The sequence below is a fragment of the Python bivittatus genome, unplaced genomic scaffold (genome assembly GCF_059951505.1).
Source record: "Python bivittatus isolate LINGU-HERP-01145 unplaced genomic scaffold, Pbiv_v1 ctg000020_np1212, whole genome shotgun sequence".
NCBI classification, from domain to species: domain Eukaryota; kingdom Metazoa; phylum Chordata; class Lepidosauria; order Squamata; family Pythonidae; genus Python; species Python bivittatus.
In genome coordinates, this window is record NW_028277030.1 from 44,616,829 (window position 1) to 44,643,929 (window position 27,101).

Below are 27,101 nucleotides of genomic sequence, written 5' to 3' on the forward strand. Positions count from 1 at the left end.
AAAATGGTTGCTACAGCTTCTGCTGCTTTATTCTGCAGACTTTATTAGGTAGATTCTGGCTTTTGACAAATATTCTGTGTCTGCAATGAGGTGAGTTAACACTACAATATAAAACAAAACAAACTGAATTTGAACATAATCTCATAAATGCATCTGGTTCAGGTCAGTATACTTGTTTTGACCAGCGGTATATCACCAGAGCTTCAGGTAAAGACTCTCCAGTCCAATTCCCGGAAAGCTTTTAACTGGAAAGGCCAGAGTTTGAATGGGAAACTTTGCTTAATGGCAGAGCACAAAATCTGCATCCAGAATGTTCTCTTCTCATGCTGAATAATCCAAAAAAGAGTAGTGCCATTTGGCAATTGCAATAATTGCAGCTGCATTTATCCATGTCCATAGTACCAACAATATTCATCATCAACTTTATAACAGAGGACTTACCTACACACTGCACCTCTTCCTGGAACCAATTCACATTTGCCACCATTAACACACAGCTGTGGCTCCATCTCACACATGCTACGGCAAAGCGGACCATCTGTTCTTACATAACCAGGTTTACAAAGACAAATTGCCTCTTTTGTCCAGTCATTCTTTAGGCACTGTGAGAATTCATCACATGCCAAGAACTTGCAAGGGTCCGCTTGATCAGCTGGAATAGAAGAGAAAAATCTTTTGAAATGGATTCATTGATACAGGGTCACATGGACATGGTAAAACAGTATGGTTGCTAGAGAAAACATTTGTTCATCACAGCTACCTACCACTGTTAATATGTGACTGAGAAGCAATGGAGTCCCTTTTTTTGGCTTTCACAAGCTTCGGTGATATATTTTCTTCAGTAATTTGGTCTTACTCTTATATTTATTTTAAATATTTATCATTTATCTTTTACAGTAAATGTCTTCTTGTGAAGAGGACATGAGCAGTGCCTCCTTCACAAACCCTTTGCAGACCACCACCTTGTATGGTAAACACTGCAGAGGCAGTGGTCACTTGACACTTCTGGACTATTTGCCAAAATGGTTTCCCAGCTGGGCCATTCTAGTACACCCTGTGTAATCCACAATGTGACCAACTTAAAGCCCCCTTGGTGCACTCATCAGGATGTAAAGTACATGATATGTGTCATTGCAAAGGAATGTGGAACACAGCTGTTGTTGGCAATGGTAGGCTTTGTTTTGTAATATGTAAGGTCCACCCTAATTGTGCTGAAATTATTGTTCTTCTGTAATTAATATGATAGGTATTCATTCCTTAGGCATGCGACAAGAATTCACTGCTTTCGTTGTAGCACTACATAAAAGGAGAATAACCCCCTAGCTGTTTCAGTTTCATATTCTTGTCATCTGTTGCCTAGTAATTAAATTCTTGAATGAGTGCATTCATATTAATACTGCCTATATGCTGTGACCATCCAATTAAAATGGCATTAACAACTATATGAAAGGCTGTGGGGAAAAAAAAATCCAAGTTGCAAAGCTGGTTTAGAAATCAGATAGGCTGAAATGCTATTTGGGGGTGGGGGGTGGGGTTGCCATAAATTCCACACTATTTGTCTAAGTAGTGCATCAAATTCTATAATAGTTGAACTATTCTGATAATAATTCAACTTCATCCTACTGTATTTCCTGACAATTCCTTTTTCATGGAACTATGGACCAATTGCCTGCATTAATGCAGACAACAAGCACAAATAGTAAGCTGTTAATAGAAACCTAAAAGTACAGATGAAACCATTGTTTTGTGCAGTGGGGCAGGGAGGGAGGTGGACTAGCTTGACATCAGTAGTACTTCAATAAAACACAGGTGTTCTCCTAGATCATGAAACTGAAGGGAGTTTTAAAAAGATATCACAAGAGCTCAGTACCATTTTAGACTGGACTCCAAAACTCATCAAACAATCTTAGAATCTCTCCTGCTCTGGCAAAAGCTCACTGGAACTATTTTCCATCCGGGCCAGCACAATGGAAGAAAGGGGGGGAAATGGAATGGTGGCCACAGCACTCTATAGCATCAAATGATAAGGAACCTTGAAGAGCCCTTGCCAACATAACATCTACAGGAAAACAAGGCAGCATATCAGGAAAAAAGGGGAGGCCAACAGCCTGTCCTGTTTTATAAGTCATGGGCAATGCCTTATATCGACAGAAGCACACCTTTGGCTTTCAGTCCTCTTCCCTCTTACGAAGATGTGCACTAAATCAGAAGATGCTTGACGAAAAGCACTTTTATTCCCCCCAACTTCTTGGTTTCAGCATTTTGGTTGGACTTTTTCATTTTTCCTGGCAAGGGAAGGGAGGTCCTTGCAATTCAGTTGATTAAAAGGTGAAGGCACAGTACACACTCTACCTTTCAAGCGCTACAGGGCAAGGGGGTGCCTGCAAGCCCCCGTGGGTCCCACCCCGCCAAAGAGGAGTGGGCCCAGAATGGAGGTGGCAGAGGGTAGGGAGATCTCTGGACAATAAGCATGCCTCCCTCCGCTTCTGCACCTTCCATTTTTACCTAGTAAAGAATCTGAAGAATTGAGACATCTTCAAGGATCAGCTGGATTTTATTTTTTCAAAAATAGGGACATCAATTGTTTATTCTTAGGGATAGTTCTGACTTAAAACCATCATAGCAACCCTAATCTAAAGGTCTGCCCAGTTCTCTCATTTCATCTAAAACTGACGAAATGCAGATTTCACGGTTTCAACACCGTATCTTCTTCTCCTCTCCTCTTCTGCTTTACTAACTTGCCTGGTTTTGATAAGTCAACTGCTAGAGCCAGGAGAGGCCCTGGAAGCCCTGGTGCAGGCTGTGCGTGAGGTGGGGGAGACTGGGGGACTGAGGTGCTGTGTGAGTGCAGGAAGGCCATGGGGTGGAGGGCACAGTGCAATGTGAGTGCAGAAAGACTGTGGGGTGGAGAGTGTGGCATAGCATGGCACAAGTGCAAGAAAGCCGGGAGGACTTACCGGAGTGACGTATGACCTTCCCTGCTGGCTTCCCTATTGACTTTGCTTGGGGGAAGCCGGCAGGGAAGGTTGCAAATGGCGATCATGTGACCACAGCTCCCTGCGATGTCAGAATCATGAGCCAAGTGCCTGGATTGCGATCACATGACTGCAGGGATGCTGTGATGGCCAGAACTTTGAAGATCGGTCGTACACCCATTTTATTCAGTGCCACCGTAACTTTGAACAGTCGCGGAACAAATGAACGTAACCCAAGGACTACCTGTACTGAGAACCTACCAATCTGGCATCCATGCAAACAATGTTAATTCAGACCTGTTTGTGTTTGTGTAGTTTTCATTACTGTCTGTCTTGTAGCATTAGAACTCATGCTCTAACATTAAAACTTCCAGTTAGAAAGAGAACACCTGACCTGGGTATCTCTTCCATGTAGCATCCATATTCTAAGTTAAGGGTTGTTAAATGAAGGAGATTTCAGCACTGTTGTCAAGACAACCTTTTAGTCATAATGTTGGCAATATCAGTAGAGGCATGACACTGCCATGTCAACATACTCTGACAATTTTCTCCAACTGAACATAAACATGATGCACAAGTGCTTTTGATCCGTAAAAGGATGAGAACAGAAGCTCATGGCAAGATGTATACCATGTTTTTTATGACAAAAATAAAAAAATACAAGGGATTAAAGAAAGAGAATTCCTACAACCCCTGGCATACACTTGTGCTTGAGCACACACACCTCTTTGGCTAAGTCTAATTATTGCCTAATTGTCATACCATCTCTGGAGGCTTCAGTGTACCATCAACCTCTGTCTGTTCTATTAAAGATTTGTCAATCAGTTTGCATGCCAGGTTCTTCTGCTTGTTCTTTCACTTTCTCAAACTGCAACCTATTTTCCATAATTAAGATATGTGCGCATACACACATGTATACACACACACACAACTTCCTATTCAGCTCAAGAAGATAAACTCTATTTAATATGACTCATTGTATAGCAGTCTGCTAGATGTTCCAGCCCATTATGTCATATATTTGAAGTGAAAATCAAGGAAGAAAGTGCTGCAAAATTCTTATTAAAAAAATTAAACAAAACAAAACAAAAAAAGGATGAAAATGCTGCAGAGCCTTGTGAACTGATTGTCAATGAAACAGACATTATAATTTGACATACAATATAACCAAGTTACAATTTATTGCCATGTAGACTAGGTTGGTACCATCATTATAATTTTATCATATTATATTAATATTACTGCTTGTTAATGGAGTATTGCTTGTTATTATGAATTGGATGTTATTGTATTTTTGGTTTTATTTGTGCTATGCACTGCTGGAGTCAGTTTGATTTGGAGATATGAATAAATACATGAAAGTTTCTCAGTGCTACTGTATAATCCTGAGAAAAAGGGCACACACTTGAAGAGATTCACTTACTTACTGTCAATGACAGGAGCCTATAGAACAAAAGTAGCTTGAAAACAGTATGGATTGGGGTACAGTAGGGTGAGTGTTAGGGAACAACTAGTGTTGTTCCAACCATGTTATAAGAAGAGTGGAAGCTTTTCCAAGTACTTCTAGAGCAACATCCCCCCTGTCCTCTGCTTCACTTTTTATGTTACCTGGCTCTATTTCAAGAGAATAGCTGTCGATTTCCAGGTTAAGACGCTGAGCTGCTGCATCACAGAAATCTTCCAACACACAATGAACAGCCTTTGTGATGTTGTACGGCACTGACTTGGCAAACTTCATTTTGCTATTTACAATCACGCTTCCATTGCGGAAATTCAGTATTTCCAACTGCTTAAATCCTGTAAGATTGGACTGTAGGTAGGGAAGCAGCTGAAAAACCAAAGAAAAATATACTATTAATGTCACATATGTTCACTGTTTATTTTGGGAAAGACAAAATTTCTCTGTTTTACTGATGCTATTAGCTGATTTTACACCTGATACCAAGTCAAATTTCTAAATTAGTCTTTCAGTAGCAGCTCTCAAGATAGATCTTTTAAAACAATCTAAGCAAGACAGCTAGAGTGCCCTTTTGATGCAAACTTCATTCACAGACTGCAATCCAGTTAAAAAGAAATCAATGACATTTAAGCTTACTCAAATGTAAATTGCAGCTATAAGGGCATTTCCTTTCATTTTATATGGATTTTGCCCACAGTAGGTTATACAAGTAGAAAGAGTGAGCTCTAGATCTGTAAAACATACAAGCAACAAAATGTTGGACTAAAATAGGACGATTCTTACATTCTTATATAATTCTATTTGCCAATTTCTACAGTGGTTACTTGAGTCTCTATATTATACAAAGTATTGTTCCCATGTACTTTCAGGACAATGAGATATGAACATTCAATTTCCCATGGACCCTTATTTGCATAAGAACATAATGTGAAAGATTATGACACAGGGCAAAATGAACAGTCATCTGTAAATTATTACTCTCTTTGAAATTTATGTAATTTCATAGGATTGAACTGTAAGTACAGTAGAACAAATATAGTGTTCTGCTACTCTCTTCAGGCCAAAATACGTATTATCACCTCAAACATATATTTCTTTGCATTAACTTGTATTGCTCGCACATGAAACAAGGGATTAACAATAAGTTAACCCTCCATCTAGCGCCTTCCACTTTTCTCCCTTCCTAGTTCATTTTGGCATCAGAACTGGAAAGAAAAAAGGGGCGGTAAAAGATGGGGATCCAAGAAGGTAAAAAATGCATCCTGAACTAGCACTTTTTAAAAATCTCAAAATTGTAAGTAGGATCCGATTTAGTGAATACTGGGAGAGAAAACCACAAGGTAATCCCAGGGCTTTAAACTGACCCAGCAAATCAAATAAATAAAGGGGAGGGGGAAAAAAAGCAAACAAGTGGCAATGATTAACCACTGCTGTATTGTTACGAAGGAAACAGAAACATATCTAGGTCTTCTCTAGGAGCCAAGATGAACTTGAGGAAAACTTTACCTTTTAGGATCAAGTGCGTAGAATCGAGTAAATATTACATGAAGGTTGAGGTTGTAATGGGAAGGAACACTAGTTTTCTTCTGAAAGCAGTTTTCACTATCAATTCAATTTGTTTTTATTTGTTCTATTTCAATTTTAATTTGGGGCATAACATCCTAAGATTTCTCTTTGGGGTGGGGTGGGGAATTATCCACAAGTTCAATACCATCCTTTGTCACCTACCAGCTGTATGAATTGTTGTTCAAGTGCTTTGTACTCAGGGGAACTCTGATTGAAGAGGTCATTGGAAAAGCGCATGTTGGTCACCCTCAAGCTGAAGAACACCACCAGCTCTTGGCCTTGGATTGTGGTTGTCATGGAGCTTGTGGTTATATACTTCAGGGAAGGAGCTGGAGTCATACCTGGGGTTCCTGGCAATGCATTGTAGCCACTTCCCTCCTTCTCCACTGCCACTGGGGCCATCATGTCAGTGATAGCTAAGTCAATGGCAAGGTCCTGCACTCCCATTTCAAAACCAGTTGCAGCTGCCCACATGGAACTTGTTGCTTCAAAAGATTGGCCCATGACAAGGGAAGGGCCACTGGAGGCATCTGCTGGCAATAAAATGAATTGATCTGTAGGCCCCAAAATATCGTCTCCTGGAAGACTGGAGGTATGAATGACAGATGGTATCATGCTCAAGGGTGGCAAAACTTCATCCCCCGAAGATTCTGGTTGGTCTGTAATCTTTTCCTCTAAAAAGGAAATAAACTGGGTTTCATTTTTTTTTTTTAATTACAGTGATTTGTTTCCTACCTGGCTGGATACAAATCCTTTTAGACTGATTTGGAAGCAACACAAAAATATATTAATAAGATCATATAAAATGTGCAATAAGCTCATAAGGAGTTTTTCACAGCGTAATTGGTGGTAATAACCCAAAAAGACGGAGACAGGGTAAATGTAGTTGAAACGGGGTAATTGTTGCCTGTTTTATGCTCTCTCAGAATGAAAACCAAGTAATTTTATTTGAGCTGAGTTCATACAACATGTTTAGTTAAAAATCTTGCTTAACATATGCATGTTCATGGCCACACAACCTAGACTTAGAAACAGATATCATATTGGGTTCCTAGATTTGTGTCCTTAGAGGAGTCTTAACACAGATTCCAGAATAAGCTATAACTTAAAACTCTTTTATACATAGTGCTTTGAAACATTGCACTCAATCCTCCGTTTAGTCTACTTCCCACTCTTTTCCTAAGTCCTTCCTCTTTCTATCTGTGGCAACATCTCCTGGGACTTGTAATACTACACTGCACCATGTTGGAAGCTGGCTTTTGTACCTAAAGATTGTTGGTAGGTTAAGGAAATACACAAAATCCACCTCTGATTCCTTCCAATTTTAATCAAATCATGTCCTTTATTTTTAAAGGATTATAAAAATAAGCCAAGGGGCAAGGAAGTATGTTGATTTATAATATTATTATTTAGTATCTGGTGTAAGATTGTGTCTTAAATGTGAATATTAAAGAGTTGAATTTTGTTGACAATTCAGGAGAAAGTGCGTAATCTACCTCCTATTTTCTTATGTACCAGTTCTTTTTAACCTCAAGTTATTTTCATAATCTCCTTTCTGTATTGAACTTCTGAAATCTCTCCTCTATGGAATTTAATACTTAGTAAATTCTTGTTTTTACTCAGAAATAACTTCCTCTTAAATTTATATTTGCTTATTAACCATGCTTCTATCCTGCTGCAATCACAATGAATTATTTTGATATACATGGCTTCTTTTATAACCACTTGCTATCAAAATACTACAAGTCACCATTTTCTTCATTAAAATGTCATGTACTCTTAAATATTTAGGAGTTTTACTTCAAATCTATTGATACCTTTCCTTTGTTACACCATATCCACCTCTATCCACTTCTACCATCCAATAGCTCATGCTGCATAGGGTGAGTAGTATTACAACCTTCTTTAAGCTTTCTGGAAGTTGTACTCCAATACCTCTAGCACAGACTGGGGAAGACACTATATTAAGTTTAATGTATTAACTTCATTTTTCTGGTAAATGGAGACTTCTTAATCTCCGCATAGTCTATCCTGTACTGCTATGAAGAGAAATGAGTTGAGCTCCAGGTGAGGATGGGAAGATCACTTATACAGTGTCTATTCATAGACCTTGTTCTCAAACAATATCTTCTCAAACAATGTTCTCAGGTCCACAATACAGATAGTCTACACTGGTTTGGTCGGCAAAGCAAATTTGTGCTAAATCCTGTAGGTGAAGGTTTTAATCAAAACTATATAAAACAAAAGAGCCAAACTTGCTCAAGTAGTAGTAGCATCTTCAGTTCAAAAATATACTGGAGAAATCACACATGAGATAAAGGGTGAGGTGATTTTCCTTTGCTGAAGCTGTGTTTCTAAGCTTCAGTGACAGGAGTGCAGGATATTTCTGTGTCGTTGCATTTTAGGCAGCTTACGGAATTAATGTTTCCTAATGAGGATTATAAAGTAAGAGCAGTCTCACTGAAGTCTATAAAAGCACCAACGCAGCATGAATCTAATTAGATATCTTCCAAAAAAAGAGGGCAATTAAAGCAGGTCAGTCTGATGTAGTTAAATGAAAAAGGTTGAGTTTTCTGTTTATCAAATCCTAAACCCATATGTAATTCACTTCCTCCAGTGCTGTAAAAATAATGTGTGAGAAAAGATAAGTTAATTATAGAAAACTGAATGCCACTTAATAACAAAACATAAAGGCCATAATCCAATACAGAATTAAAGCTGTATTTCTATATTATTTAGGAGTAAGCCCCACTAAACCCAATGGACTTACTTCTAAGTAGAGCTTTATCAGGTTATGATGGTAAATACAATATGCTGGATTATAGCCTTTCTTTGAGGCCTAAATGTAGTACAGTTATATTGCATTTAGGATATATTGGCAAATGTTCAGTCATTCATAACAGCTATTTTGCTGGAATCCTATGTAGTAGATAAAAACATTGTCTACTGTCCTTCAATATCTTTTCCCCATGGCTTTTGGGAGGCAGTTTTTGCTCCTTAGATGTAGAGATCAATCCATCGGTATCTACTTCCATTGCCAACTTGCCATTTCCTCAGCTATCCCATGCATTTATATTTAGAAGTCCCATTTTATGTTTAAGATTTCAGCCAATACTGTATTCTAATGTCAAAGTCAACTTTTCACAGAAAAATACTCAAATTGGTATTTGATCAACTCCAGTTAATTAAAAACAGATTACATGTCAAACTAAGTAAGTTGTTAATTACCGGAAAGCAGTGAACATGCATATCTTTATTATGTAAATAGCGATGGGGGTGGGAGGAAAGGGCTAAGTGTCTTTTAGAGTTGGGGAAGAAAAGAAAAGGGGGTTAAGTTCTCTCCCCTGCCACATTCTTGTTCAGAACGGTCTCGGAACGTCAATAGCTAAAGGGAAATGTCCATCAGCACCACTAGGCACTTTCTCTGAAACACAAAGCAAAATAACTCCTGAGAAGTGGTTTTGGTGTAGCTTCCATTAATATTTAGGTTGAACTGATTTCCCATAGCTGTATTTTACATAAGAGATGTATGTACAACTGGATGGTTGTACATTAATACACATCCATTACGCTGTTCCCTTAGCACTCAGGAAGTGGTGGGTGGCCTGCAGTGGTTTTGGGCCAAGCAGAAACTGCAGATCTGCCCTTAGGTATCAGCATAGAGGGCAAGACAAAATCTTAACATTTTCCTGTGTGATTTTACATATCCTTTGGAGGAAAAGTTGAATACACTCTGTGGCATGGCTCTGACTCACTCACATTACTTCTGGAAGCCTTTGGCTCAGCTGCACAGTTGTCAACACAGAGAGCTAAGGCAACTTAGAGCTAGGCCACTGAGGAATAAATACTGAAGTGGAAATTCTGTGGTCTGTGAATACTTTTTAACACTCTGAAACATAAAAGCATTCCCTGGGCATCGCTGGCTTTCAAATTATATACATTGCTGATACTAATCAGAGGAGCAGTTAGAGTTGTCATTTTCTATGACAAGCTATTTGCCTTGGGAGAAAACAGAGGCATTTACCTCCTAAACGTTTGAGATATTGAGAGTACATCTACATGTTTGTGAGTAAGGATAGCATTTGGCAGTTGCTTAAAACTACATTTTGAAAAGCTCAATATTCAACAACATGGTTTCTCTGTAATGGAAGAAGTGAGAGTCCATATTAAATCTTATAAAGGAAGTTTAAAACCTCAAGTTGTTGAGGGCACTGGGCTATGTGATAAATTGGAAATTATCATGAACCCTTTCATTGGTTAATGTGATACCCTGAAATTTAGCTCTGTAGTATATGGCTGACAAAAACTAACAAAGTAACACACACAAGAGTGACGTGGATGAATAAATCAAGATTCCTACAAAAACAAAGAACAAGGCCAGCAAATAATTATTATATATATATATTTTCAAAAGCATTACCCAAGCTGGTTCAATTGCAATGCTTGTTTCCCTCCATTACCTAATATGTGTTCTTCTCAATGTACCCAGGAACATCAGCTATGGCACATTCTGGTTGGCTTGGAGTACATTTTAACATATTGGATTTATGGAAGAATTTATAAAGGGTATCAGGCTAAGGGTAGAATTTTGCTGTATAAATCTGATTACTATTTTTTTTTATCCTTTCCATATGTCGAAGACTAATTTGCGACATCCTAAATCAACGTTCCTAGGACTGAAAATATAAATGTAATTAGCATGAAAGAAAATGTTTTTGCTGGAAAAAGCCACTGTGAATCTGGCAAATTCCCAGAGAAATCCAGAATACAGCACTAATTTTAAAAGCCTCACTAGAATAAGGACAAGTTAAACCAAAATATGGCACATATAGAGTTGCTATGTGCATTAGTCTGATGTCAACTCTCATATCCCTAAAATATAATGTAATGTCAAACGAAAGTTCATAAATGGACCTATTTTTTCTATCTTCAATGTAGTGACTTCATGTCATTTTTAACACACCTGTAGCAGGAAACAATATTTGCAGGCAGTGAATAATACTTGCAACTTGTGATAGAAACATTAACAGTGATTGTCAACTTGTGATCAAAGAGAATTTATGAAAGTGAAAAGAATATGAAAACTCAGCTCTTCTTACTTGGTTATACCTTGTACTGCACATCCAAAAGAATTTTTAAAATATCTTCAGATTTCAGATTATTCAGGATGCTTTGAGACTTAAAGCCACACTTTATTCCAAAAGAAGCTTCAGAACAAAAATATTTAATCTCAGCCTAGGTTATCGCTGATAGGCTAGTGTGTGCTATATGATCTTGACATGCGAAGCCAGCATATTCACAGAATGGAAAACAAGCTCCCCAGGAAACAACTGACACTTTTCTCATCATGGACATGCCAAATTAGCAAGGATCAATTGTATAATTTCTAATCAGAGGAGGAATGAATGAAGCATCTTGTTGCACTTTCAATTTCTCTGCCATTACTGCCAGTGGTAAGAGTGGTTATGTGGCAATAGTTTTGTTATAACTTTGGGTGGATTTTGTTTAAGAATGACAGTAGCCAAGATGAGTTTTCTCTCGGAGAGGACAAGTCCTTACAACTGTACAGAATATCAGAAACTGATATTATTTCCAGAAGTCAATAGGCATAATATTTAGGCCCTTGCTTCAGATTATTATCAGTACCAGATGTGCAGGGCAATAAAAAAAAAATCACATAAATATAACTTTTGGTTATACACAAGGGAAAACTAGTTTTAAAATTCATCCACTGGGTCTCATAGTAAAAAATCTGGAACATTTTTGGAAAAGTTTGGAACAATGTTCTTATTTGCTAAAAATGTCCAGAAGCCTCTGCAACCCCAAATCAATCTCACCTGAGAAGAAGAAATCTTGATTGTGGTCAAAGATCACTACCTAATAAAACTCAGTAGTATAAAAGAAGCTACATAAAAGTATAAAAGAAGTTACATAAAAAATAACAAATTATAAAATTAATTGGATATATCAGTCAATCAGCTACATATTTTGCATATGACACAGAAAAATTGACCACAATGACCAGGAAATGTGCTTTGATGTGGAGTTATCAATTCTGACCATGTTCCAGTATAAAACAGGCAATATAATGAAACATGTTTCAATAGTCCCTTCACTGCATGGGCAAAACCTTATTCCAGATTGGACACCTTTATGTCTCCTAGGACTGTACTGCAGTAGGCATCAAACTGAGCCAAGGAGAACACCCTCTGGTATTTAGGGACTGAAATGTGACTTAATCCAGCAGGTTAAGGAGGGTGAATGAGCTAATCAGCAGTATTTCATTGGGAAGAGATGCCAAGTCTAATTTGATACCAATATCTTTAATCTGTTGTTTCAATATTATTATAACACACTTGTACCCCAATGTACAAAGTTGGGGTAATGAAAATCTAAGTAGCTCCAATTTTTTGCCTATTGCTTTGGGCCAGGATGACACAAAATTGTCAATAAGGATCCAAGGTATCAGACCTACAAGGGCAAAATATATTTTGGCTCAATACAGTATATGAAAATCTATAACCAGGTGTTGGTTTCAATCCTACTCAGTCATGGTGAAGAACTGCATCTGAGATATAGCAGGAAACTTGAAATATATTCCTAAGAAATTTGCTTTGAACTCTTTCTGGAGGACCAAAAGAGTTATATGGGCCTAGCTGGGAAGCAGATAACAGCTGTGTTCTAACTTTAGCTGAGTACATTGACCTGAGACTTCCTCTATAACCTCATAGCTAAGAACATGGATTGGTAATAATACAGACCCCAATTTTGGTCATGGATTAACTAAGCTGGCTGCAGCAAGCCATTCATTCTCTGCCTCACCTTTCCCTCTTCTACATGTTTCCCCAGTAATACAAGGGGCTAAGAAATTTGAGATGACATATGTGAAAATCTTCAAACATTCAAATATAGCATATGTCACGGTCTTACAGTATATAAATGCTGAATATGATCATTAATAGTTAATTAACAGTGTCTGAAGGGAAGTAGAACACATTTTCACACAGGTAAATGGGCACTTAAGGGTGTACTTGCTTTCTAATTTCTGCTTGTACAGGATAAATGTAAGGGACCTGTTGCTCAGCTAAGAATCTAACAACTTACCTTGCGTGGAGAGGATGCTGGAAATCAGGTATTTTGCCTTTTCATCTTCGCTCTTCTGACCATCAGTTTCTTTAAATGTTGAGGGAAAGGGAATCCCTGTGCTATCTAAGATGTTAGAAGACATGGTGGGGATTGGGTAATCTACAAAGAGGTTGGTTTCCTCAATCTCATTAAAGGATTTGGTCACTGTTGCTAAACTTGCATAAATGAAAGGCATTTCAGAGGTCTGTAAAGAAGAAGGAAAAGAAGAGTGGCAATTTTCATTTATACTTTATTGTGCCCTAAATATAATAAGTTTTATTTCCACTTTAATAATATGCTAAGATGTTTAAAATATTCTCCTGATAAATATCATTCCATCCATCTATTCATGAATATTTCTAAAGGATTATTCATTTATCCTAATTTGCTGTACATTCTATTGATACAAACCAAGGAGTATAAATGTATGAAACTCTTGGACCTCAACCCAAGACCCTTCAGCTATGGCACAATGAGGCCTTTCTAACCATTTTTAAATCGCAGTTGTAGTCCCTTCATTATATCCCCAGCCAACAGCTGAGGCATCTTAAAGTTGTCTTTAGCGGTTTCTCTTTCAAAATTGTTTTTCCCTCTCTTGTCCCAACATAATTCTTCCCAAGGATATAATCTATGATGGTTCAATTGCTAAAGCTGGAATTGGCCCGGCTCCTTTTGGCCATTTTAGGCTGCTGCAGACGTGCCCTTTCACCTCCAATCCCTGGCTGGAGTTTTCCATAGTCATCCCTCTTTTGGCAGTGAAATATGCTGGGTCTTCCAAATTGTACTTCCAGGGCCCCGATAGCACGGATTGGCTCTGAGGTATTGGAGACCTAGCAGCTAAAGAAAATGTCTCATGCCCCCTCCCCTCCCAACCTTGGCAATTAATCCCCAGGCTGTCAGGGCTTCAGATGTTGGGGTTGTGTCCCTCCTTCTTTTCTTGCCACCTTGCCACCTGGCACCCTGGTGATGCTCTCCTGTTTTACTGGGTTCCCCCTCCCAACGCAAAGATCAGCTTTCTTGGTACCAGGTTTTGATAGATGTCTTAATTTGTGGGTCTATCCTTCAGTCCTTCAGCCATGGCCTTAGCCTACAGTAAGAAAAATGACTGGTGTATGTTTTTTGTCTGGTTGGTAACCTATGACGAATGGCAAACAAAGCTAGAGAATCTGCCAATCACTTTTCTTAACTTGCCCTGTGTTAAGTCTGTTAAGAGGTTTGGTAGGGTGCTAATCTTATTCATCATTAAAGTTTTGTTGCGGAACAAAGGCAAATAAAGTTAACTCACCAATTCATGTCCAGCCAGAGCATCTGTTACCATTGATTGTATATCATTATTTATGTTACTAGATGGCCTAATGATTTCTGCAAAATGAGACAAATGAAACGGTAATTTTTCATCAAGTTTGCCTTACTACCATCTATCACAACTGACCAAAGCGTGTCAATTATCATATAGGATCCTTTGTTATAAACAGGGACCATGCCATATGACAAGCATAACAGCAAACTGCTGTTTTCCCCCCTTGTTGCCAGTATCAACTGAATCTGTAAAGAGGTGTTTCTTAGTCTATGGAACTAAAACTTTCTTTAAGGCTCTGATCTGAGATGGCAGTGCCCTTACATTTCACCATGACATCCTGGGGCTTTTGACTATCTTAGAAAGCTGAATTGATTAACTCTACAAGTCAATCAATTTGGGCTCCTGCTCCAGAGGAAATGCAGGCAGGAATACCTTCAAGATCCCTTCTTCCTGTAAAAACAAATTCCTTTGGTTTCTCTCCCTCCATGCTTCTCTGAGATGAACCATGAGGAGGGGCACAGGGTACCAGCTATTTCCTATTGACAACCTCCTCTTCAGCTTCCTAGAGTGCTGCCTAGGAGGAGGAGGAGATGGTAGGGACAGTTACTAGGCATTGCGCAGCAGCCCCAAAGCGCTCATTGCAATGAGGGGGTAGTGAAATCTGCAAAGAAGGGGTCTAAGTTCACCAGCATGAAAGCACTATTAAAGATCCTATCTTGGTGGGCCATTATGCATATATCACAGCAATTTCAGTTTGCTGCTGAATGCACACTCAACTGGACGTACCAGTCAGTCCCAGCTAGGCTCAATCCATATGACATACGCATTTTTCATACACCAGTTTCTTGCATTCATAATGGGTATTTATATTTGAGATGACAACCTAAACATCCTCCTGTGCTGTTTCCAAAGTTATAGAAGTGGAATATCAGCCATATTTGTCTGATTCTTGGCAACCATCTCTCCTACTGCTGCCTCCATGTGCAACTGCTCAGGTTTCAGTAGGGGTGTAGCCAAGAGTGCAGTAGGATATTCCAGAGAGACTTCAGTGGCATACTATGAAGCCACTTTTACTTCAAGGATGAGGATAGTCTTATCCTTGAAGTACTTTTTAAAGTTTATTTTATAGCACTTAGAAAAGGGAGGAGCAACAACAACTCATCTCTTCCACAGGGAGCCAGCTCTAGCCCTGTTCTAAGGCATTGCGGAGAGGATGTGATAACAGTCATAAAACAGTGATGGAGAACGTTTGACCAAAAATTCTGCAAAGGGATGTTCTGTACTTGGAAAAGAGGGCAAAAAAATTCCTCAGAAAAACAATTTGTGAGAAATGTCAGCTCAGCTCTAGATAGTTAATCCCAACTACTTTATTGCTTTTCCTTATCTGTTGCACTCAGCAGAGTTTATAATAGAAACATGGCAAAAACACAACACAGCTGCCTCATTAATAGACCAGTAGTTGTATAAACAAAAGGCACAAAGGAATGGGTGTTGCGGTATTTCTAGCAATTTCCCCTTTCTGGTCCTATTCCTTTTATGTCCTGTTTGGGAAGGTTTTAATTTCCTGCCAAACAAAAAACAAAAAAACCCCCCCACATTTCTGGAAAGGTCAGGAAGCAATGAAGGGAAGAATAAAATGGAAACCCTTTTTCCACTGATGGAATTAAATTTAGGATCTCAGTAAATGGAAATATAGAATGTTTGAATGATAATAGAATGGTTAGTTCTTTGTCCAGTAGGCAACAAATTATGCAAAATATGCTAACTTCTCAACTGAAGCTATATGGCAGCAGTAGTGAAAATATTTCTGCCTTTGTAATTAGTCACCATTCAAGAGTCCTGCTCATTCAATAAAGCTGCTTGGCGCATCCATTTATTTATCTGTATCATCATACATTTTGTATATGGTCAGTCACTGCCATCTCTTCCTGAATCACACCCTTCGTATTTTAATATCTGTTCCACCCAGCTGAGTACCACCAATGCTAATAAACATTTACCTATTAAAGTAAGCATCTCAGATCAGTTCATCTACCCTAGTCAGGTTTAAATACTTTTGTTATCTGAAGATTAACTGACTACTGCATGAAAGCCGTTGAGGCAGACTTGGGCTCTTTGACCCTGCTTTCATATGTTATTTTCTGGTAACAGTGGACACAAAGGCTGCCTGTTACAGTGAAGGCTGGTGAACTCCCAGCATCCCATTTCAGATCAGGATTTGGACTTAATACTCTCCTACTTTAAGGATTGAAATGCACTTTATCTTGGGCTGGTTCTGAAGGTCATCAGAAGCTTCCACAAGTGCAAATACAGAATTCAACCTCTGGCAAGAGGAGGCTGGGGAGCATACAATCCCAGGCTCGGTTTGGCTGCTGTGCTTAAGTATTTGCTTCCAAGCATAATTCAGAATGCTGAATCTGACCTTTCAAGGCCTGCATAATTCAGAAAGAGCTGGTTCCCATATGTTCCCATCCCTCCCTCCGAGCTCCAAACAGAAAGCCAAGCTCGGTATCGGAGATGTACAACTTATGGTCAATACCACCTCTTCTGCAGACACTACAAAAACATTGCAACTATATAGAATGCTAATGACATTATTTAGTTGGGAGAAAAGAACAATGTATGGAGATTAAGAGATAAAAGGACTGCATGTCTCATAACAAGTCAAGCAAAGCAGATCATCTTGCTGACATATCTTTATTTCTAATTTGCTGCTGTTTTCTTTTTATTACCTGCTAAGATAAGCTTACTAGATTAATTATAAGTCAATATAATGGAGAACAAAAAGAAGGATCACTATTCAATAGCCCAAATCCTTGGGACTAGGTTGGGGAGGTGGGGAACAAAGCTTGCCCTCAAAATGAGAAATCGGATAGAAGCACCAAAACAGTGAGATGGAGTGATTCAGAAGAGACAGGAAGGAAGCTGGTTGTCAACTATGATCCATCACAGAACAGCAGTCCAGAAGTTTCTGATACCTCCCCTTCCTCTGAGAAAGGAAATATGAGGCACCTTTGAGCCAGGGGACTACCCAATTGCTTAGAGAAGGTAAAGGGAATATTAATTAATTAATTTGCAGTAAGAATTTGTAACTGACTGACCATCCTTAAACTGGAGTGTTTCAAAGTCCATGGATAATGATTTATCTTCCTGTAGGACCATGGCAACCATCTGCTGAAGGTCTGTTACTTTCGGTATAAGTGCAGGTATCTCCTTCTCTGCACTAAGAGTGCTCTTCTCACTTTCAATTTTTTTGGTGTCAATTGTCACAGGACCTTTAACTTCTGAAACATCTCTTTCAAAGTTGAGAACATACTGTGCCACAGTGCTGCTTGTCCTGTGTTGTAGGAAGAAAGGCATATTGATTTGTTGATGTGGGAGGAAATGAGAGCATGGTATCTTATTTGGGGATTGATTATATTGGCTAGTGTGCTGATTCAAATTACTATCAACAAATAACATCCTCCAGCTAAGTTTCTGATTTAAATTTAGTTACAGAGCTTATGGAAACAGGCATAAATAAAATGTCATTGGCTACCAATTCATTTTGTAATATAATTCATATCAGTTTAACAAAGGTTAACTTGACCATATTCAGGTTGTCCATGGGGGGGGTGTGTTTTAAAAAAAGTCATGATGGTGGTCACGATCATGTGATTGAAGCTTTGACTCCTGTTACATGCATGTGATATGGCACACAGAAATAAAAAGGGGCAGGCTTCGAGCACATGGTGGCTGCCATCTTGATATTTTGGGCCCCTACCTCATCCCATGGATGCCTTGACTATATTATTAAAAGACTTATCCCAATACACCAGTATTTCAGCAAAGTGAAAGTGCATCTCATTTACACAGAAACACAATTAAATATATGAAAGAAATAAAACAAGTAGTTTTTGAGGTCATATCTCTCTTGAACCATAAAGGTCTTTGTAAAAGCAAAAATGCCATTGGGGAAAATAAAATTCTCAAGAGATAGTGAAACCACCCCCTGCTCCATATAGCCATTACCCAGATATCATCCTTGTAAAGAAAAGACATTAGGATGGTAAATACTGTTTTTTTAAACTATTTTTCTTTTAAGTCCCTGAATTTGTTAAAGATAGGAAATCAATTACCTGTAGGAAAATCTAATGGGTGGGGGGATCTCACACATTGCCATTCTCTGAGCCATTTACTTATTTATCTGATTTAATGATTTTGACTCCATATTTCTGTTCTGATCAGCCTTCAAACTGAAGTGGTCTTCTGGTGGCCTATGGAGTTTTGTGCAGTTTTATTCACAAGGCTGGCCCATTGCTTCCCCTCAGGATGTTTCCTAAACCTCCCAGGTTTGCCAAGCACCCAGGGTTGGCTGTTTAGTTTCTGAGATCAGTGCAGAGCAGCTGGGAGGGGGGCATCCAGGAGGGTCAGGGGCCACTGAAAAAATAAAATTCCTTCTGGAGTGGAATGTTCTCTTTCCAACCTCTCTCAAGGGCATGAAGTGCTTGTATAGCCAATTGAAAAGGACACAGATGACATCAGGAATTCTAGATCCTCTAGCCCTGGAGCACACAGCGCCAATGGTTTGGTGTTCAGTTCCAGCAAACACAAGGCAATCTTCCTCATCCAGTGCCAGTTGGAAGGATTTTGCAATTCTGCTGTTGAATTAAAACTAGCGCTAATGATTGTGGAACAATGATAAGCCCTTGAGAGTAGGATGGTAAAATGTAAAGGACTGGTTCTGTCCTATTTGCTGCAGCAGTTTATGAGTAGAAAAGAAGGAAGAGATAGATCAGTAGGACACAAGACTTGTTCTATATTGGGATTTATATTAAATAATAAGGAAGTGGCTATGCAAACACAGTCTTTCCCTTGCTGCTGGATAATCACACCCCGACCTCAGAGAATTGATGGGTATGATACAGATTTCCAAAATAACTCTTTGTTTTAAGAGTTAGGGATTTCCATGTCAATTTTATTAATGTATTAAGAGTGTCCTCATGCCATGCTCCAGCACAATGACAATTCTGCACAGGCAACTATTTTAGTACAAATTACATTCTTTTAAAATAGCAAAGAAAAAAAACAAACGAGTATCTTTGAACTCCTTTTTTAAAAAAAAAATCCTCTGCAATGGCAAATCATGGAAGGGAAGGAGAGACATTGGAGTGTGGCATACATTTTGCTTTCTATTGCAAAAATACTTGAAACAGTGAAGCACACAGGCTTCAAAAAAGCTTTCATGTTTCATTGAAAATCAATAGTTGCTGAGTAGGCCCCATGAGATCTGGAAAAAAATCTACCCCTTGGACAATTTCATTTTGTGAATCAATATTTCAAAGTTTCATAAAAGGAGCCAAGGAAGCAGTTTGCTTTTTACATAGCATTTTTCCAAGGAGATGCATAATGCATTTGTTTTGCTCTTGTCCTGAAAAGAGGATGAAGGTTATGATTTCTGAGTGATGGCCATCTCAAGAGGAAAGAAAAGGAATTGGGTTGTTTTAGTAGGCCTCAGCAAATATGAACAAACCACAGACTTAGCACTTCCCCCACCTCCCCATCTTTCCTCTGGCCTGAATGAAAAGAAGACATGACTGGGATCTGATCTTGTTTTATACATGGAGTTTAAAGTTTAAAATAAATTGTCATCAATTGCTGAACAAACCAGCAACAAATCGTATAATATTAGATCTTGGTTTAGCAAAGCCTTTAACAAGCTTTCCTCAAGCTGGGTGCCCTCCAGCTGCATGAACTTCAGTTCTCAACATTCTCAGCAGTCACAGAGCTGAAAGGAGAATTCTGAAGTCCAAATTTCTAGAGGGGGCAACTTTGAGGATCCATGGTTCCTGAAATATATGCAACAATAAGTCAAGCATTTGGGGAAAGGAAAACTACATCCTGGTTAAGGCCTGTTGCCAATTATGTAGGAATGTGGGAATGTGGAAGCCCAACATTTTGCTCTGTTTCACAGAAGTTTATCCATATTACACTAAACCCATTTTGTACTAGGTCTTGGAGATAGCACTGGCTTTTGCTATCTACGCAATTCTATTTGCCCATACTGCACAGTGTCATTTAAAGAAAAGATTTCTTTCTGTAATTAAAAGAAAACAAGGTTACTTATTTAATATTACTGCTATAACTAATTATATATCACCTATTAAAAAAACCTGCAGGAAAGTTACCCATCTTTTTCCTTCTTCTGTCTTCAGTTCAGCATACAGCGACAGGACAGATGGAAGCATTTCAAAAGCAAAAGGGGGAAAAAATCAAACCATTAAACTGTGTGGGCATATATTTCTTGTTTATGGTACAATCTGCAACTTTCACACCAAAATGATGATAAGAGGGAAAGCCTGATTGCTATCATTACAATTGTTTAATTCACCACCATTACTCCTTCCATTCTGGTGGCAAAAGGTTGTAACTTCTTTAAGTTCTTTTTTCCCAATCATTCTCTCTTGGGTCATCTTTTACACACCATTTTCTGGTGCTCTTCCAGAAAAGCTTTCTTTCTGCTAACAAAGGCTATGTGTAGAAAGCAGGGGTGTCTGGCAGGGGTGTTGTCAAAAAAATCAAGAAGATGGCTGTGATTGTGCAATACGTGTTATTTTACTGGGCAGTGTTATTGTTACTGTTTATTAATTTTCTGTTGTTATCCAAATGCACCGTTGATCTTGCTGTTTGTCACCGAAGACAAATTCCTTGTATATATTTTATACTTGGTCATTAAAGTATTTTGTACTGTATTGTATTTGTATGTGAAAAAGTTGGGGCTTTGAATGTGCTGTCAGAGCCACCTTCTGACCCCTCTGTGGACACACCTGGTAAGAAGGTACCAAAAGAAAGAGCCCTTTTTTTCCTTGGAAGCAATCAGCATTGTTAGGATTCAGTTTCTAGCAATTATAGGAAACATGTAACTTTAATAGGGCAACTCTTCATTAACAATTTCCTTATATTTATATATTAATTTTGCCAGGGAAGCAGCTAAGGTAAGATTTATTTTGGCCAATAAATACATAGGCACACACAATATGTCCTGTGTGCTGTTATTTCTATTGGCAATGTCCTGCAGAAGTTCAATTACTCTATTTTGAGTTAAAGTCATGTTGGTATAGATCAGAACACTGAATATCAGAACTGTTAAGAAGTTCAGGACCTATATTGTTTCCATATCACAAGGGGAAAACGGGAAGCAGCTACACAGGGTTCTGCTCTCTCAGGTTCTGCTTTAGGGCAAAGAATGCAAATATCTAGTTTACTACTTACTTTGAAATTAGCTATTTAGTTTTGTTAATTTGTTTCTTTCCTGGATAATTTAGATTATGCTATTGATGCTTTGTTGAATTTCAGTGTCGTCTATGTTATTTTCCTGTTCTGAGTTTTTAAAATTCAAAATAAATTTACACTGCCAAATTTTCTAGGTAGATGCTTTTGAGGGCTAATGGGCAGAAATGCAGTTTTGTTCACTAAAATGAATTATATTCTAATTCTGATCTTCATGGTGCTGGGCTACTTCCATTAGTATTTTCCTTGAGTATATTTACTTTTTCACTGCAAAACTTTCAAAATTTTGAAAAGAAAGGGAAAAAATCCAAGGAACCTAGTAGTAAAAGTTCCAGGACTGCCCAAATGAAACAGTGGAATAATTAAAACGCTTATTTTAAAGGTTAGGGGACCTCTGTTCGATGGCTTTGCTAAGTGGAACCCTCCCTGAATGAACATTGTAGAAAGATTCTATCCACAAGGTGAGTTGCTGCCAGATGAAGCAGCACTATGTTAAATGATATTCCAGTTCTAGCTAATTAACACAGAGATTAACAGCATCTACATACTATTCAAAAGAGACAAAAGACCAGAAGGTCGCCTCACCAGCAATCAATCACCAGCAATCATCACCCAGATAAGCAAAGGTTACCACCAGGCATACAATCAAGCAGCAAACATATGCTAATCAAGGAACTACCAGAGGAGCAAAACCAAACCCCCACTCCCACCAGCACTGGCAAGGCAGGCCACAGCACATAAATAGAGAGCAAACCCCATCCCATTTTAGCACTGAAGACGTTACCTAGCCGGGTAATGAAACGATTGCAAGAAAAGAACCAAGCTCAGAGAACCTCAAGGACTCCACATAACACAGCTTTGATTCCTCAAGACCTACAAACTGTGACCTCTTTACCTGAGAGAAAGTTCCACTGAATTCAATAGGCTTCCCTTCTGAATAGTAAAGAGTTGTGTTGTAAAGGGCCTTATTGTGGAGGCAACCACTAAGGCAGCAATCTAAGGTGCTGCCTTTGCTAGTTTTCCCTTCTATTCTGCATCATCTACAGCTGAACTCCTGGGGCATTTCTCATGATAAGCTTTGCACTCTGGGATTGGTAGCAGAGTAGAAAATATGTGATGAAAAAGACAACCATGAAAGCAGAACAATAGATTAAGGAGGAAAATAATTTGACTCATGTCCCATGGCATATTGACATGACTACTCTGAAATGTAAAACAAGGTCACCATTAATACATACTTACTGATTACAGAGGAAGAGAGCAGGGGAACTAGGCGCCCTCCCCCTCCAGCACAAATATTGTACTCTAATGAACCTGCAAATGGTTACACCGTTGTAAATGTCAACTGTGAGGAACTGGAGTTCTGATCATTAGTTCCTACACAGTGAGTGTAACTGGGGGAGCAGTAGAGATGTGCCAGAACCTATGTGGGTAAAATGATCAGGGTTTCTCTTTGATAGCATCTTAAGCAGCTCGTCATTCCCACACTATTGAAATGTAATGAATGCTAATGAGGACATTCTTTGGGCATTTATTAAATTAGTTAAAGCTCTGAATAAGCATTACAATAATCAAAGACTTCACTGGCTCATGTCAGTGTGACACTATTGCATGTAATATAGCATATTGGACTATTATTAACATTAATTCACTTATTTGTTATAGTTGCTTGGGATTTGGTTTTATCTTATCCAGAATTCAGGATCATTGTCCTTTCCGTTTTGTTTTGACCATGTCTTATTTGAGTTTGGACAAAATGCTAAGCAACAATATGCCAGAACAGAAAAAAATAAAAAATAAAAAAGAGAGGAGAAAGAGCTTTGCTTTTGTCAAGTTTAAAAAGAAAATCATCTTACGGTATTCATTTAAAATTATTTTATATCTCCTGAACAGAACATTTGTGTGTGTGTGTGTGGGTGTGGGTGTGGAAATGAAAAGCATACAAATATAGATACCAGGAACATTAACAAACTGCTTATTTTACCCTCAGGGACTAGGAAAGGGTAAAATAGATACGAGGAACGTTCCACTGAAGGTGATACCACTTCTGACCTTGAGTGGAATGCAAAAAATCATCTGGGTGTCTAATAAGTTATACCCAAATTGCAGCCAACAAGCTGATATCAATGCCTTGATTTGTGATTTGGATAAGGTAAGGAATGCATGGCATTTTGCCTAGCTACAATAATTTCCATTTTTCTTCCACATCTGTTTTTAACCCCTCTCAGTTTTATATAGAGTCATTATTGGATAAAGAGAAAAACCAAGAAAGAATCAACATTTGTTTATTTAGAAGAAAGGAATAATGTATCCTGAGTTGTGTTAGCACATTACATGGACCTCCTAGGTGGCAGCCTGTGGGCAGCAGTATTCTGGCTTGGAAGACAGTCTCTAATTCAGACACTGCCTGGCCTTCTATACTTGCTGTTTGCCCAAGATGGTTCAGAAGAGTTGGCATGTGCCAAGTCCCATCAATTATGCAATGCCACCTGATGGGAACCAGGATGTGGGATTTCTGTGTCATAGCACTTGCGCTCTGCAATGACATTGCCCCAGAAATTTGTATGGTTCCCACTCTGACTTCATTTAGCTGAGTCAGATCTGGTTCTTTCCCCAGGCCTTGGACTAGACTGGGTGGTGAGCCTATTGTTTGTTGTTTAATTAACAAGATAGTGGTTTTCTCCAGAAATTATTTTTGTATTATTTTATTGTGTAGATTGTTTTATTTTACATTTTTTATATTGTACTGTATGCCAACCATAAACATAATAGAGTTGAGTGACAACTAAACTAAATTAAACTAAACTAAACATTAATTAGTTAATAATGAAATTTAATAAATTTAATGTTAAAGGTTGCTGTTTGGGGATGTGAATGTATTGGTACTTTGCTATGTGGATGAGGCCATGTTGTTGGCTGAGAAGTTGAATGATTTATGGCTAATTTTAGAAAGCTTGTACAATACAACCAGGAGCAGGGTTCTGAAAATTAAATATACTGAAGACCAAGGTAGTTGTGTTTCACAGGGAAATTAGAATAAATTATTACAAATCATACATAAATAGCAAAAAAACTAGATGGCATAGATGAATTTGTGTACTTTGGTAGAATGTTTACCAACAATGGGAAAACAAACAAAATTAAGATACGGGAATGCTAGTAGAAAGATAGTGGGTACTATGTTGTGAGGAATGAACATTTGTGAAAAGAAGCAAAAATGGCTGTTTATAAGAGTGTATTTGTGCTATTTTGTTATATCAAAGTAAGAATTGTGTATGTCAGGAGAAACATAAAATAAACGTATGTGAGGATAGGGTACTTAAGAAGTGTGAGCAGTAAATCAAGAAGAGACAAGGCCAAGAATGAATGGATGATAAAGAAATGTGGACTGGTCAAAAGGGAGTGACAAGGATGAAATAAGTACATTGAAGTGGTTTTATTGTACAGAAAAAAAGAACAAGAACCCAACTGCAGAACAAATATATGAAGGAAGAATGACTGGACTGAGAAAAGTGGAAGCTGTTGTTGCAGGAAATTAATGAAATCATGCCCAAAAAAGTAATGAGAAGTTTAAGAAGCAAAGGGCAATATGAATTGTGCATGTGGTGTGGACATGGTAGAAGCAAAAATGTTTGGCAAGGATATAAAAGTACGGAGAGATCTAATGAATGAAATTGGTGTAATAGATTTAATTATATTTCATTTCATTTCATTTCATTTCAACCTCATGTTTTACAGTATTATTATTATTATTACTATTACTATTACTATTATTGTTTTGTTCACTACTTACTATTTCTTACTCCTTTTCTTTACTCTGTATAATGTTGCTTACTCTGAGAGGGAAAAGTGTGATGGGTATGATTAGAAAAAAATCTCAAAATGCTGTTTATAGTTGTGTGGTTGTTGCAAAATTAATTGCAGTAGGAAGGCCCTAGCTGAAAACCAATTTTTCCTATGATGGGAAGGGACAGATAAGATGTCAACCTCAGTAGGTCCATTTGAGACATATGAACATCGGTGACTGCCAATGAATATTAGATGATAGCATCAGCCTAATGGCCTGGAAAAGTCTTGAGGAAAGGTCAGTTTAGGGAAAGTTGTTGTTGTGCCATGTTATTATTCCAAGTCACTCTCCTCTCCTGCTCACTTCACTTCACACTTCCTCTGCATTAGAATCACACATTTTCCATTTAAATTGTATATTACTTAAAAGGCCAGAAATACATTACTACCAGTTATTTATCTAATGTATTTCTAGCCTGTCTTTTAAGTCATCTCGCTTTTTTCTCAGTCAATCATAGCTGTTCATTCATTCAGAGAGAAATTAAGAATTATATTCATAGATAATTTTGGGATTGAGGAGGAACCTGGCCTTGCTAACTTCAGTTTCAGGATTAGTGACTTCAAACTACTTACTGTATATTATTCTACAAATATTAATAGAAGCCAATAAAGTATAATTAATAATAATTGATATAACCAATTCTACAATGGCAAAGAAATGCATGCAAGCTTATAAGTTAAACTGTAGTTACATTATCTTTTGAAACTGCTTGTGATCCCAAAACCTTACCAATTTCTTCAATAATCTGCAAGCCATAAATTCATTTAGAAATATTTTCAATTAAACTACTACTACTGCCAATAATAATGGCATCAGAGGTTCCCCAAAGGTTTAAAAAGAAAGGCAGCTCAGTCAACTCCAGACAACTTCTTCTAACAAAAGAAAGGGAGAAAGTGTAAACATAGTACAAGGGGCTGGACCTTAGTTCAAGTCCTCATTTGATCACAGATTTCATCGGGGAACTTGGACTATTCACTTTTTCTCAGCCCATGGTACTTCCTATGGTTGTTACAGAGACAAAATGAAGGGAGATCCTTGTATACATTGCCTTGAGATCTCACAGAAAAGGCAGGATATAAATGCAGTAAATAAATAATAACAACAGCCTTGTCACTTTAAAGGTAAATATTGACAATTGGTAGTACAGTCATTGTAATTGGAATGCAAATCATGCCGTTGCTTACCTAAATCCTAAGACACGGATTTCTTTGAAACCTGCAAGTTTCTCAAATATCTTTTGCATCTATTAGAGAGAAAATAAAAAGTGAAGTTAATTATGGCTCATTCCTCAGTCAGAGGAATTAACAAATGCTAACTCAAATGCTTATTTAGTATTTACTCCCAGCATTTATTCCCAACAGACCCTATTCTAACATTTGTAAAACACAACCCTGGAATTTAGAAAGACCATTGCGGAACTTGCTTCTGTTCTATAATTAATGGAGTTAAGTATTCTAACTTGGAAATGCCTAAATATCATTTGGATTAATGGATAAAGCTCAGTCTATGTTGCAACTATTTTTATCAAGCCATTCTTTTTTAATTATTCACATTTGTATT

The 27,101-nt window shown here is 38.0% G+C and overlaps 1 protein-coding gene across 1 annotated transcript in view; it reads right to left on the reverse strand.

Annotated features, from left to right (window-relative positions):
• Positions 1-437: 437 nt before the first annotated feature.
• IMPG1 (interphotoreceptor matrix proteoglycan 1) overlaps positions 438-27,101 on the reverse strand; it is a 56,888-nt gene continuing 30,224 nt past the window's right edge. Inside the window, exons 8-15 of the mRNA XM_088150340.1 lie at positions 26,726-26,784; positions 20,593-20,613; positions 17,527-17,762; positions 14,407-14,487; positions 13,105-13,173; positions 6,163-6,674; positions 4,584-4,803; positions 438-652 (exon numbers count right to left, since the gene is read on the reverse strand). Coding sequence (XP_088006466.1) covers positions 438-652; positions 4,584-4,803; positions 6,163-6,674; positions 13,105-13,173; positions 14,407-14,487; positions 17,527-17,762; positions 20,593-20,613; positions 26,726-26,784 — 1,413 coding nt within the window. The remainder of the gene's footprint in view (positions 653-4,583; positions 4,804-6,162; positions 6,675-13,104; positions 13,174-14,406; positions 14,488-17,526; positions 17,763-20,592; positions 20,614-26,725; positions 26,785-27,101) is intronic.